This window comes from Columba livia, chromosome 13 (assembly GCF_036013475.1).
Source record: "Columba livia isolate bColLiv1 breed racing homer chromosome 13, bColLiv1.pat.W.v2, whole genome shotgun sequence".
Lineage (NCBI taxonomy): Eukaryota > Metazoa > Chordata > Aves > Columbiformes > Columbidae > Columba > Columba livia.
In genome coordinates, this window is record NC_088614.1 from 564206 (window position 1) to 577547 (window position 13342).

Consider the following 13342-nt stretch of genomic DNA (forward strand, 5'->3'; position numbering starts at 1 on the left):
TTCAGCCCGAATCTCCCTCCTTTAGTTTAAACCATCACCCCTTGTCCTATCACAGTATGTTTGGGATTGGAAGGGACCGCAAAAGATCATCTAGTCCAATCCCCCTGCCAGAGCAAGAACGCCTAAGTGAGGTCGCACAGGAACATGTCCAGGCGGGTTTTGAATGTCTCCAGGGAAGGAGACTCCACAACCTCCCTGGGCAGCCTGTTCCAGTGTCTGTCACCCGCAGTGAGAAGAAGTTTTTTCTCAAATTTAAGCGGAACCTCTTGTGTTCCAGCTTGATCCCATAACCCCTTGTCCTATCGTTGTTTGCCACCGAGAAGAGCCTGGCTCCATCCTCATGGCACTCACCCTTTATATATTTATAAACATTAATAAGGTCACCCCTCAGTCTCCTCTTCTCCAAACTAAAGAGCCCCAGCTCCCTCAGCCTTTCTTCATAAGGGAGATGTTCCACTCCCTTAATCATCTTTGTTGCCCTACGCTGGACCCTCTCCAGCAGTTCCCTGTCCTTCTTGAACTGAGGGACCACAACTGGACACAATATTCCAGATGTGGTCTCACCAGGGTGGAGTAGAGGGGAAGGAGAACCTCTCTCGATCTACTGACCACCCCCCTTGTAATACACCCCAGGATGCCATTGGCCTTCCTGGCCACAAGGGCCCAGTGCTGGCTCATGGTCATCCTGTTGTCCACCAGGACCCCCAGGTCCCTTTCCCCTACACTGCTCTCTAATATGTAATTTCCCAACCTATACTGGAACCTGGGGTTGTTCCTGCCCAGATGCAGGACTCTACAGTTTCCCTTGCTAAATTTCATCAGGTTATTCCCTGCCCAGCTCTCCAGCCTGTCCAGGTCTCTGATGGCAGCACAGCTTCCCGTGTCAGCCACTCCTCCCAGCTTGGTGTCACCAGCAAACTCCCTTGTCCAAATTGTTAATGAATATATTGAATAATACCGGCCCCAGTACTGACCCGAGACACTGTGCTAGATACTGGCCTCCAACTAGACTCCGCACCATTGACTACCACTCTCTGGCTTCTCTCCTTAAGCCAGTTTGCAACCCACCTCACTACTCTATTGTCTAGACCACACCTCCTCAACTTAGCTGTGAGGATGCTGTGGGAGACTGTGTCAAAGGCTTTACTGAAGTCAAGGTAGACCACATCCACCGCTCTGCCATCATCCATCCACTTTGTTACATTCTCATAAAAGGCTATGAGGTTGGTCAAGCATGACTTACCCTTGGTAAAGCCATGCTGACTGCCCCTAATAACCCTCTTATCCTTGATACGCCTGGAGATGGCACCAAGGACAAGCCGTTCCATTACTATCACAACAGGCCCTGCTCAAAAGTCTGTCCCCATCCTTCCTATTGGCCCCTTTTAAGTCCAGAAAGGCTGCACTAAGGTCTCCCCAGAGCCTTCTCCTCTCCAGGCAGCACAACCTGAACAAGAAAGAGATTTATGAAAATTACAGCAGCTGCAATCGCCCCACTTTAAACTGCTACAAAGGAATGAGGAAAAACTTCTATGAGTGCCCAAGCGCAGCTGATAAGCGGTGCTGGCAGACGGGCCCCTCCAGCCTGGAGAACCACACCACAAAGGTCTGTGGGTTGCTGGAGGACGTGTTGCCGTGTTCCACTTCAGAGCTGCTAGATCGATAAAGGAATAAAGCCTTAACCTTTCTATTGTACACAGAAAGGTTAGATGAATCATCAAGCCCACACAGAAACTCTCAAGCGAGGGGACTGAAATGATACTGCTTGCCTCAGGAAACAAATGAAAATTCATATTGAATACTTGGCAAAATTTAAAGAGAGATTAGTCATCTCTAAGAATATAATAATATAGACAGCTTCTACAGTAAACAGTACTTTAAAACAAGTTTCAGGGAGAAAGTCTGATTTTCAGAACTTAGAGATGTGAATCTATAGCTATTGCAGGTGGATACACAGAAGTCGGTGTCCTACCACCTGCCACAGTCTACATGAGCATATGAGCTGCTGCTCCAGATCCGACAGCAACTCTTCTGTTGCTATGGAGACACTCACATGCTTTTCAAATTTTAGTAGGTCTGTATCTCCTTAAGTCACTCACATTCCTTTTGTTGGTCTTCACTTTTGCTCCATCATCCAAAAGAAGAAATTTTATCTGAGATATTTTTAACACTTCAAAAGATTAAATGGTTAAATGCATTCGAACTTGCAGTGAAAGATCATCCTTCAAATAATTCTCCTAGATGCGCTTGGCTTTCCAGGAGCCATCCAGCTGTGCCAAAGCCAGTGTGAGAAATGCACTGCAGATGGACACCAAAGGAGCTCCCAGGACAGCCCTGACACTGCCACAAAGAGTTTGAGAAGCGCAACTTCTTGAGACGCGTGTCTGCGATCGCTCTGCGTTTCGTCCCAAAGCACCGCACGCCACCACGGAACTGCCTGAGCTGCTTCTCATTCGGTCTCGTCAAATGTCGCAGCAACCAAGCAGGAAGGACGGAGCCAGGTCCAGTTACCACAGGCAAAATAGTCACCTAATTCGTGATCTTTCAGACCTCAGATCAGTTAAGTTTCTTAAAATAAAATATAAAAATCTGGAACCAGACTTCTTAGCTATGCTCCTACACACACACAAATCCCCAAACCACACAACCCTGCCACAAAAACCAGACAGAGATAATGGATATAGAGCATCTTTTCCCATCACTTGCAACCTCTCTGTTTCCTGTAGGATCCCCATAACGACCCGCCGGTTCGGCAAGGGAAAGCATCTGATCTCACAAACACTGGAATCAATGAAAATAAAACGTGTCACTTCCAAATAAATATGGGAAGTAACATGTTTGAATAGATTTCTACCTGAAGGAGCCAGGTGCCATGTGGGGAAAACTGCAGCTACATGAATGAAGAAATGGATACTTTCCACTGTTTCAGAATGGAAAAGATAAAATCCTTCAGAATAAAAAGCTCCATCACCTCTAGAGGAGTATAAGAGTGCGAGAAAAGACTATTCTAGATTTAATTATTTAAAAAGGTTAGGCCAGAGCAATTAATCATCGCATGCCGTTTGACACCATCATTTTTTATTAAAAAGACATTCCAAAAATATATGGGGAAAATGGCTTTAAAGTTTCTAGGTAATTCTTAATACTTCTAAATACTTTTTTTGCAGCGGGATGAGAATCTATTGGTTTCTTCACTTTTCAAAGAAAAATGGCAACATTTGGCTCCTCATTTTTTAACTCAAATGTCATTACCTTGGAAATGATTTTGAAATTGAAACTACACAGTGAGATTTCTAAATGAAATATAAAAATTAAATATACTGATGAGTATCAGAAGTGGTATGTTAAAACCTGATGTACTTGTAAACAGTCGACCTGTACACAAGAAAAATTGAAATGAAGGAACAGACAAAGTGTGCAGGTGCAGTGTTGCTCCCGAGCAGGCTCCCATAGACGACTCTGCTTCGGAAAAATTCTGTGTCGAGGGTTTCAGTTGCGGGGTGACAATCAAACCCTGGCAGATGTATTGTTAACCTCCTCTCCCCACCACTTCCCCATTTTTCTGCTCCCTCTCCTCCCTTCCCACTCAGCACAGGCGATCGGGAGGGAAAGAAGGACAGAGAAGAGAGCTGGAAACATTAAAAATGTTTTACTAATGCTACTGATAAAATAGAGAAAATAGCACAAAATATACAAAACCAATCTGGAAAGTCCCAGCAACTGCAGAGCCGGCAACCAAAGTCCTGGACTGGACTCTGCAGCCAACCGGAGCTGGATTCAGTCTGTCACTGGCCTCAGTTCACAGGGACGACTCGCAAGGTCCTCTGCTAATGTCGCCATAAGGAAAAGGGACAAAAGGGACGAGATCCTCGTGATCTCCCACTTTTATATGAAGTATCACATGAATGGGATGTTATACACAGTTGGTCAGTCTCTTGGTCACCTGTTTCTCGTCGCCCCTCTCGCAAGACATCCATCCAAGATTATCAATAACTTCACATTCCATTGCTGTGTTTACCAAAACATGTATCTGGTTCTCCAGGAAAATGCAGCTGATATGAAGCTTTAGCTGACAGGCTAATTCACTTTAGGAGAAACTTGTTTTTAACAAAACCAGGACATTCTGATATCCTGCAAATTGACCCACACCTTCCTCTGCCACTCCTGCACCAGTTTCTTCTAGAAACCCACCACAAGCAACAACTAACAGCACTTTCCTTTGGCACGGTGCCCGTCACCGCTGCCCGCAGGTACCAGCCCTGGCTCTCCCACAGCACCTGCTATTTGTCTCCAATTTATTTGAGCAGAATGTCTTTTCCTTCTTGTATTATCAAGGGCGAAGAACTAGGTGTAGAGCTGAAGAGCAGTTGTCTTTCTGACACAGGAGCACTCCAAGTACTCAGCAGTGATTTAATCAGCGTCACCTGTTACACCAGCCCATGTCCCCCTGGGACCAGGATCACGCACAGAGCACCTGCTGCCTTTACGCAAACTCTGCTGTCAGACCGTGTATCCAGCACCGCTACCATCCATTGTCCCTGCTCTGTGTTCCCAGGGAATTCACGCAGAAAACCCCACCCCACAAGCATCCACCCCAGCGTGCCCAGGAAAACACATTTCTACAGACAGGGCGGCCAAGATCAGATGGCTGAGAGAGACACGTTGCCAGATTTAGAGGTACTCGCTCTTTCTTACACCGACGGGGTATACTCCATCCCGGTTAGACTTCCTAAACCGACTGGGAACTGTGGGCTTTCCAACTGAGTGGTTTTTTGCTAGTAGGAAAGAATGCTAGAGCCTGTGTTCTAGAAATCCCGAGTCTTTGAAAGAGAAAACCCACACTATAAACTTGGGCTGCAGACGGTAACAAGAAACACTTTCACAAAGCACCGACTCTTCCTCAAGCAAACAGTATGTTCACCTAGAAATTCTGAAATAGCCATCAGAAAGGGCACTACTTACACAAAAATAACCTACTTTCAATTTGTCAGTAAAGGAATAATCAGTAACTCATAACCTGGTTAGAAACAGGTATGGCATTCGTTACACATTTTTGGAAGTACATTAAAATGGGTTTTGCTATCAGCTCTGAGCAAGTTCTTTATAGGTCACCTTGGCCCTTAGGTTCGCATGAGGTTAGTAAAAACATTTATTATGGCATCAAACAAATGTTAGGTTCATTTATTTTAAAGCGTAACTTTATTATAAAGCAGGGCACTGTAAATAATTAGATTAGCACACACTTTAAAATAAATGAATATATAACGATCCATTATGTTAATTATGACCACGTCTCTCAAAACAAGTAGCATTGTGAACAAATGAAGCTGAAATAGTTAAATAGAAAACCAGTCCTGAAGATAGAGAGCCTGAGCAAGTCTTCATACGGCATTGGAAACGTACTTCATTTAGAACAAGCAAAGACACAGCAGAACCAAGGGTTAAGAACTGTGGTCTGGTTCAACTTGTTATGGGGGTGGGTGTGTGTATAAATATATATACATATACATATATGTAACACTAACTATAAAATAACTCCCTAACTTAAACTGAACAGGTCTGTTTCGAACTCTGAACACAAACCTTGTTAATCAGCTCATGCCAGAGCAGTTATGGTGTTTAGAATGCAGCGGTTTGCAATCAAGAAAGTGACAGATCAGAAACATCCATAATTTTCTTGGGTAGAATTATCCATTATATAGAATTCTAGGTATGCAACCTCTTCCACCAAACCCATAGATTTTTTTTAGATAGGCAATAAATAAGTAAATAAATAAAAATGTCTCATATGCAATAACTACAGGTGAGGCAGTTTCATTTTTCTCTCATGAAAAAACATTTTCCTGTTTCCCATTATTTCATGAAGCACAACGTTTTCCTTTGTCTTTGCAATTCCAGACTCACGATACCTGATCCAATCCCGGCTTAGTTAAGTAGATGGCACTTTTTTGACATTTTGCATCTTCACAGACTGGTAATAAATGTTCACTTTGTCCATCCCCATCTGTCAAAGAGAAAAAAAACAACAAACCTTACTCGATCCCCGTGTTTAGCTGGGGAGGAAGTTCCCTTTAATGTAAATCTACCATCACAAGTGTACCATAGAAACTTATTGAATTTCCTGAAGTAGTTTTAAACGCTTGTGCTGTCAGCAAGACTAAGAATCGTGAGCTCCCCTGTAATACATTAATCTGTAACATAAGATAAAAAGAGCAGTGGGAAGTTGACTAACACACCGGCTAAGGGATTCCAGGCCTACGGAATGAGGCAAATCTGAGTCATTTACAGGTTATCAAAAATGCTCTCTAATCCATGTATTTTCAAAGCCTTTAGTAGAATAAGGACTGTTTATTGTTTAAATGAGCAATGTCTATATACATCTAGAATTCTGATACACTGAGCATATAACGGAATAAAACCCAAAACTATTTAGTGCTCATTATCTTCTCTGGGGGAGATCTCTGTGATCCCAGCCTGCCCTCGCATATAGAGTACATAATATTACATATATATATATATAATGTATTATGCAATATGTAGAAAATGATATCTCTATAAATATATGTTTAAAAACAACATAATAAATAAATGTACGAAATACCCAGCCCTGCGTGGCTGGGAGGAGGGACAGGCCCTGCCCAGCCTGGGAAACCAAAGCTCCCGCTGCCGGAAAATAATTCATCAAATTGCCCTTTAGTCCATAGAGTTCTGAGGAGCTTGGAATTAATATTTTAAGCACATTTTTTAAAGTTGCTTGATGAAATCTCTATCTAATACACACAAACCAGATCTGCCAAAGCCACCCAATCACAGAACCCCAGAGTGTCAAGGGTTGGAAGGGCCCTGGAAAGCTCATCCAGTGCAATCCCCCCATGGAGCAGGAACACCCAGATGAGGTTACACAGGAAGGTGTCCAGGCGGGTTGGAATGTCTGCACAGAAGGAGACTCCACAACCTCCCTGGGCAGCCTGGGCCAGGCTCTGCCACCCTCACCCCCAACAAGTTGCTTCTCACCTTTCAGTGGAACCTCCTGTGTTCCAGTTTGCACCCATTGCCCCTTGTCCTGTCACTGGTTGTCACCAGAAGAGCCTGGCTCCATCCTCCTGACACTCCCCCTTTCCATATTGATCCCCAGGAATGAGTCCCCCCTCAGTCTCCTCTTGTCCAGCTCCAGAGCCCCAGCTCCCTCAGCCTTTCCTCACACGGGAGATGATGAATATATCGAATAACACCGGCCCCAGCACTGACCCCTGAGGCACTGCACTGGATACAGGCCTCAACTGGACTCTGCCCCATTGACCACGACTCTCTGGCCTCTTCCCTTCAGCCAGTTCACACTCGTCCTCACCACCCGATCGTCCAGACCGCACTCCCTCAGTTCAGCTGTGAGGATGCTGTGGGACACTGTGTCAGATGCCTTACTCAAGGCAAGGTAGATCACGTCCACCGCTCTGCCATCATCATTCAAACAGTTATGAAGTTCTTCAGCGAGGCAGATTTATAAAGTGCCAGTTATCACATATGCTGTAAATGTTACAAATATTTGTTGGAAAGTTGGCTGCTTTAATTGTTCGGTTTTCTTTTGTTATTCTCTTCTTGGCCATTCTGGTAGTCAGCAATAAGAGGCACAATTCTTATTCATATAAAACCAATTTTTAATTATGTCTAAATAAATACCTGAATTTCAAAATTAATCTCTTTGTTAAGCACATAACAGGTAAAATACTTGCAACTGTACTTTAAACATCAGGTATGACAAATAAATGTCAGGAAGTAATTTCTGTGTAAATTGGGTACTGCACCAAAGCATCTATCCTTAAGACAAATGTAATCATACTAATTCACTGCACTAAGATGTTTATTGTTTGTTATTGTTAAATTCAGCTGAGCACAAAGTGTAAAAAAACAACCTGGATACCTTTATCTGAAAAACTTCTGGAGGGTGGATACGGCAATAAATTGAGATCTAGGTGAGCTTAAGAACGGCCGCTCGGACTCCCTGTCCTCAAGATTTCTCTTGACTAAATTTATTTTAAAGATGAACTTTTCTCTTAAAACTATTATAATTCCCAACAAATTTTTCTTTTATATTACATATTTATTTTTTAACTATCGGATTCTTAAATACGCGTCACACAGACCTGAAGAGAAGTTGCAACTGAAAACATGAGCCTGTAATAAAAGTTACAGAATGGACCTGTAGGTTCTGGTCAAAGGAGTTGGGGAAACTGTGTCCTTCTTATAGGGAATATGTATCATACTATTTTCAGTTATTATTATTGTTATTTTCAGGTATGTTGTTTGACGCACACTTACCTTCTGATCATTCTTTGATTGTAATGAATAATATTAATAAAATCTTACTCTTAAACTTGCAATTTCTGTAGAACACCAGCAAGGTGGTGGCTTTGTATCTGATTCTGTGACAGTTCCGTCCTTCTGACCGCCCATTAGTAGTTTCGTTTTTCTTCACAGCTACATAGGTTCTTGTCAACATGCGGCACATTAATTATCAAGGCTATCAAGCTAAGTTATCAGCATAAGATGAATGTTTGCTGTTTAAGTAGAATCAAACATAGCATAATTTAAAATAAGAGTGTCCTTGTCCCTTTCTAACTAACACAGAGCAGGAAAATAAGTTTGTATTGGAAGGTTCTTTGTCCTCGTGCGTTATTGAAAAACTTCTAAAATGACTTTGTACTGAAACTTCTGTAGAAATGTGATTAGAAGATTAGGGCTTAATTTAAATTTTATATTTTGCAAAACACCCGCATCTCTGAAATTCATTCTCTTCTAGCAAAGCCTTCAGTATTTCCATAGGTTGTAATTTGCAAATTAAACAGTTTCTCCCAGTTCAAGCTGAGAAAAAGCCTGCAATCTAAGCAGTACTTTATTCCTGTTCTAAACAGCTCGTGTCAGAGTTGGTGCTGATTCCAGACCGGTCATGTTCACCAGCTGCTGTGTTCATTTGTCTTCTGGTTGCGACCTCACTGGGTTTCTCTGGCCTGGGCTGCTCAGATATATAAATATCCTAAAAGGAGGTTCAGCTGCATAGAAATACAATTTGGCAGGCTGAGAAAGCATTTCTTACAGTGCCGTAAAGCGTGATGGAACTTGTAGGCTATGGTCAGTAATATATTGAGAAATTAGTAAGAGATTAATAAGGGCAGAGTCCAGTTGAGGCCTGTATCCAGTGCAGTGCCTCAGGGGGCAGTGCTGGGGCCGGTGTTATTCAATATATTCATCAATGACTTGGATGAGGGAATAGAGTGACTGTCAGCAGGTTTGCTGATGACACCAAGCTGGGAGGAGTGGTGACACTGGAAGCTGTGCTGCCATCAGAGACCTGGACAGGCTGGAGAGCTGGGCGGGGAGAAATTTAATGAAATGTAACAAGGGCAAGTGCAGAGTCTTGAATCTGGGCAGGAACAACCCCAGGTTCCAGTGTAAGTTGGGGAATGACCTATTAGAGAGCAGCGTAGGGGAAAGGGACCTGGGGGTCCTGGGGACAGCAGGGTGACCATGAGCCAGCACTGGGCCCTTGTGGCCAGGAAGCCAATGGTACCTGGGGTGGGTTAGAAGGGGGTGGTCAGTAGGTCAGAGAGGTTCTCCTGCCCCTCTGCTCTGCCCTGGGGAGACCACACCTGGAATATTGTGTCCAGCTGTGGCCCCTCAGTTCCAGCAGGACAGGGAACTGCTGGAGAGAGTCCAGCGCAGCCACCAAGATGCTGAAGGGAGTGGAGCATCTCCCGTGTGAGGAAAGGCTGAGGGAGCTGGGGCTCTGGAGCTGGACAAGAGGAGACTGAGGGGGGACTCATTCCTGGGGATCAATATGGAAAGGGGGAGTGTCAGGAGGATGGAGCCAGGCTCTTCTGGTGACAACCAGTGACAGGACAAGGGGCAATGGGTGCAAACTGGAACACAGGAGGTTCCACTGAAAGGTGAGAAGCAACTTGTTGGGGGTGAGGGTGGCAGAGCCTGGCCCAGGCTGCCCAGGGGGGTTGTGGAGTCTCCTTCTGTGCAGACATTCCAACCCGCCTGGACACCTTCCTGTGTAACCTCATCTGGGTGTTCCTGCTCCATGGGGGGATTGCACTGGATGAGCTTTCCAGGGCCCTTCAACCCCTGACACTCTGGGATTCTGTGAATTTTTCATCCAAAAGAAAGGGTTAGCTATGTATTCATACTGTAGAGCAGGTAAAACACATTTTGAACTTGAAAGGCATCAAGTGAAGCACCAACAATGAGAATGAAGCTGGAAGTGGGACGTCAACGAAATAAGAGTATCTTGAGTCATAGTGAAGTAGTTTAAGAAAACCTACAATTAACTAAATACTGTATTTCAGAAAAGTGGCGATCACAAGAAGGAAAGCCCAACATTCTTCATCTCTAGAATACTATTATATCTTGTTTCTTCTCTAGTTTTTATTCCTAATGCACATCTTACAATGTACAGATCTGTCTTCTGCTGCTGAGGTTACTCAATCTACAGCAATTTTCTGAAGAAAAGTCAGAGATTGTCAAAAACAGGAACACCTATTTTATGAATCAACTGCAGCAGTCATCATTTTTGACAAAAATAAAAAGGAATAAGGATAAACCCCACCTAGACTATTGGCTAAAACTGTAAAATAATTTATTTAAACATAAACCTTGCGTCAATCTTTGTTCAAAAAGGCAAAGAAAAGAAAACGTCCCAAATCCCAGCCCTAAGCACAAAGCCAACAGTCTGTCTCACACTCATTGCCGTTTTTAAGTGCCCTCATCTGTAATGACTAGAAATACAATGTATTTCTGAAGCTTTTGCAAAGGCACTATGTGAAACCAACAAATCGATACAGCGGCTTTTCCGGTTTTGAAAGAAAATAATTCATTCTTAATCCACCTGTGAGTCCCAGTCTTGAGCACCTGCTGCAATCCCGGCCCGTGGCGGAACTCTGCGGGTCCTGCACACCCACACCCAGCAGCTCCTCAGCCCCACTGACCACACACGGACCGGGACCTCCAGGGCCGACTCTCTGAACCTCACGCTTGGTTTCAGTCTCAATTCAGAGATATTCAGAGGTGACAACAACCCCCAACACCAACCAACAAGAACAGCCCCAGGTTCCAGTAGAAGCTGGGAACGAGCTGTTGCAGAGCAGTGTAGGGGAAAGGGACCTGGGGGTCCTGGGGACAGCAGGGTGACCATGAGCCAGCACTGGGCCCTTGTGGCCAGGAAGCCAATGGTACCTGGGGTGGGTTAGAAGGGGGTGGTCAGTAGGTCAGAGAGGTTCTCCTGCCCCTCTGCTCTGCCCTGGGGAGACCACACCTGGAATATTGTGTCCAGTTGTGGCCCCTCAGTTCCAGCAGGACAGGGAACTGCTGCAGAGAGTCCAGCGCAGCCACCAAGATGCTGAAGGGACAACATGGGCAACAAACCTCAATCCCAAACTACAAATTCCTTTAAAAACTAAGAAAGAGGTGTCAGAAAAGTGGTATTTTGCAACCATGTTCATTGCACACGCTTGTTCAATGTACTTTCCAGCACAAGCTTTGAAAGAAAAACAGAACCCGGGGAAAGTGCAAGTACCACGAGCACTCAGTTCAGACCGGGTTTGTAGTACAGCAAGATAAAGTTGTAGTTATGAGGAGCAAATCAGCTTTTGGTGGGTGTATGATCCCAATCCTTTCACTTCAAACAGCTATGTAGTTCTGCTGCAGTGTAATCGTATTTCTGCTCCGTTAAAAACAAAAATTTAATCTTTTTCTTTTTTTGAGATGACAGGCTAGTTATTATTACTTATTACAGCTGTGTTAAATAAAAAGCAGCTGTTTTTTGGCAAATAGAAATAAACGAACTAAGCAGGCAAAGACAATGACAACGGTCAGGCTTTCGTAACTCTGAACATGATGCTACATAAAAGCAAGAACCTTCGTATAGCACACAGTCCTCCTGCCTCGGGAGCCACCGTTCTCTGCTGAAAACACCCATTCTGAGCCAGCCGCTCCCTGTGTTATCACACACCTCCTGTCGGTGCCGCTTTCCCACTTCCCTTCAAAAAGGTGAGAAAAAATGTCCTCAACGTGGTACAATAAGAGCCAAGAAGTTTTTTGCTGCTGTTAATTTAAATTCCACACAAGTATAAGGCATCTCTTGTTCAATACAATCCATGCTGATGAAGCTTTATATGCTTTTTATTTCTCCATACATGCAGATTGCTCAAATCTCTCCCTCATGGCTTTGCACAGTTTTCCTTCTCCTTTGTCACGAGCCTTTTATTTCAATTTCTAAAGAATAGCAAGAAAATAAGGAGGAAAAGGCCCTGTTATAGTGCCCAGGACTATTCCCTTCTGGGGCTGGCAAGACAACTGAACCCACCAGCACTGAGCTGGATATTCAAACACAACAAAGGTCTGTTTGAGGGCTGATTATCTTAAATTTATCTTCTGAAGTAATAAAGTGATTAGAATCCTTTTGTCACTCTCTGCCTTTAGGTATTCATGACAGAGACAATTATCATGAATTACCAAGATAATTACACATTATTAAAAGAATCGTTGTCAGTTGTTTTTAGAAAAAGTGAATCACAACTTCAAAAACCAGATGCAAAGAGCTCTGACAGGTAGTGCAAAGTTCTGTGGGCAGTAAAGAAGCCCTTTTAACATTCTCCTACGCATTAAATTGATTCTGACTTTGAGTCTGTCTGTGTCCTTCGAAGGATCCACGTTCTCGGCTCCCCCGCAGGAACAGCATTTCAACGTGATGTGTCAGCAAACGGCACAGAGAGACACCAGCTCAGATGGAAAAAGGAATTCGGTGAAGTACAAAATGAGAATCCTCTGCAAAGAAACAAGCAGCACCGAAATCCCTGCTGTAGCTTATGCTGAAAACTCCGAGTTCCAACCATCCCATGTTGTTAAATCAGAAACTACAAAACCTGACCATGCAGCTTGAACTATCTAATGTTACACATTTAGAGAGCTCAGATGGCATTAAACCATCCCATGTTAACAAATGAAGGGGATAACACTTAATAAAGAAACCCACTTGTGTGACTAAACCTGGGTTGAGAGTTCTAGCTATAATAACTACGAACAAAGAAAAATACAGTCCCGAGGCAATGAAGTTGTTCAACAAAGAATGAATAAGCAAGTGGCACACACATCACTCCTCTGATGTTATTACTGGAAAGAAAGCAAAGTAATTCTTAATGTATGAATGCAACATCATTTTTTTTTTCCACAGAAGATGTTGGCATTTGTCAGCAAGAGCAAAATAATCCCCTGAAGGGGTCAAAGAGGAGTTTGAAAGAATTGGAGATCACTGGATTCTAAAGTTTCCTATGTGGACTTCCACAAT

The 13342-nt window shown here is 43.7% G+C and overlaps 1 protein-coding gene across 3 annotated transcripts in view; it reads right to left on the reverse strand.

Annotated features, from left to right (window-relative positions):
- Nucleotides 1-13342, reverse strand: part of ITFG1 (integrin alpha FG-GAP repeat containing 1) — a 92156-nt gene that overhangs the window by 41030 nt on the left and 37784 nt on the right. For all 3 annotated transcript variants that reach the window (XM_013367794.3, XM_065028580.1, XM_065028581.1), the window contains exon 9: nt 5910-6004. In XM_013367794.3, the coding sequence (XP_013223248.2) occupies nt 5910-6004 (95 nt within the window). The remainder of the gene's footprint in view (nt 1-5909; nt 6005-13342) is intronic.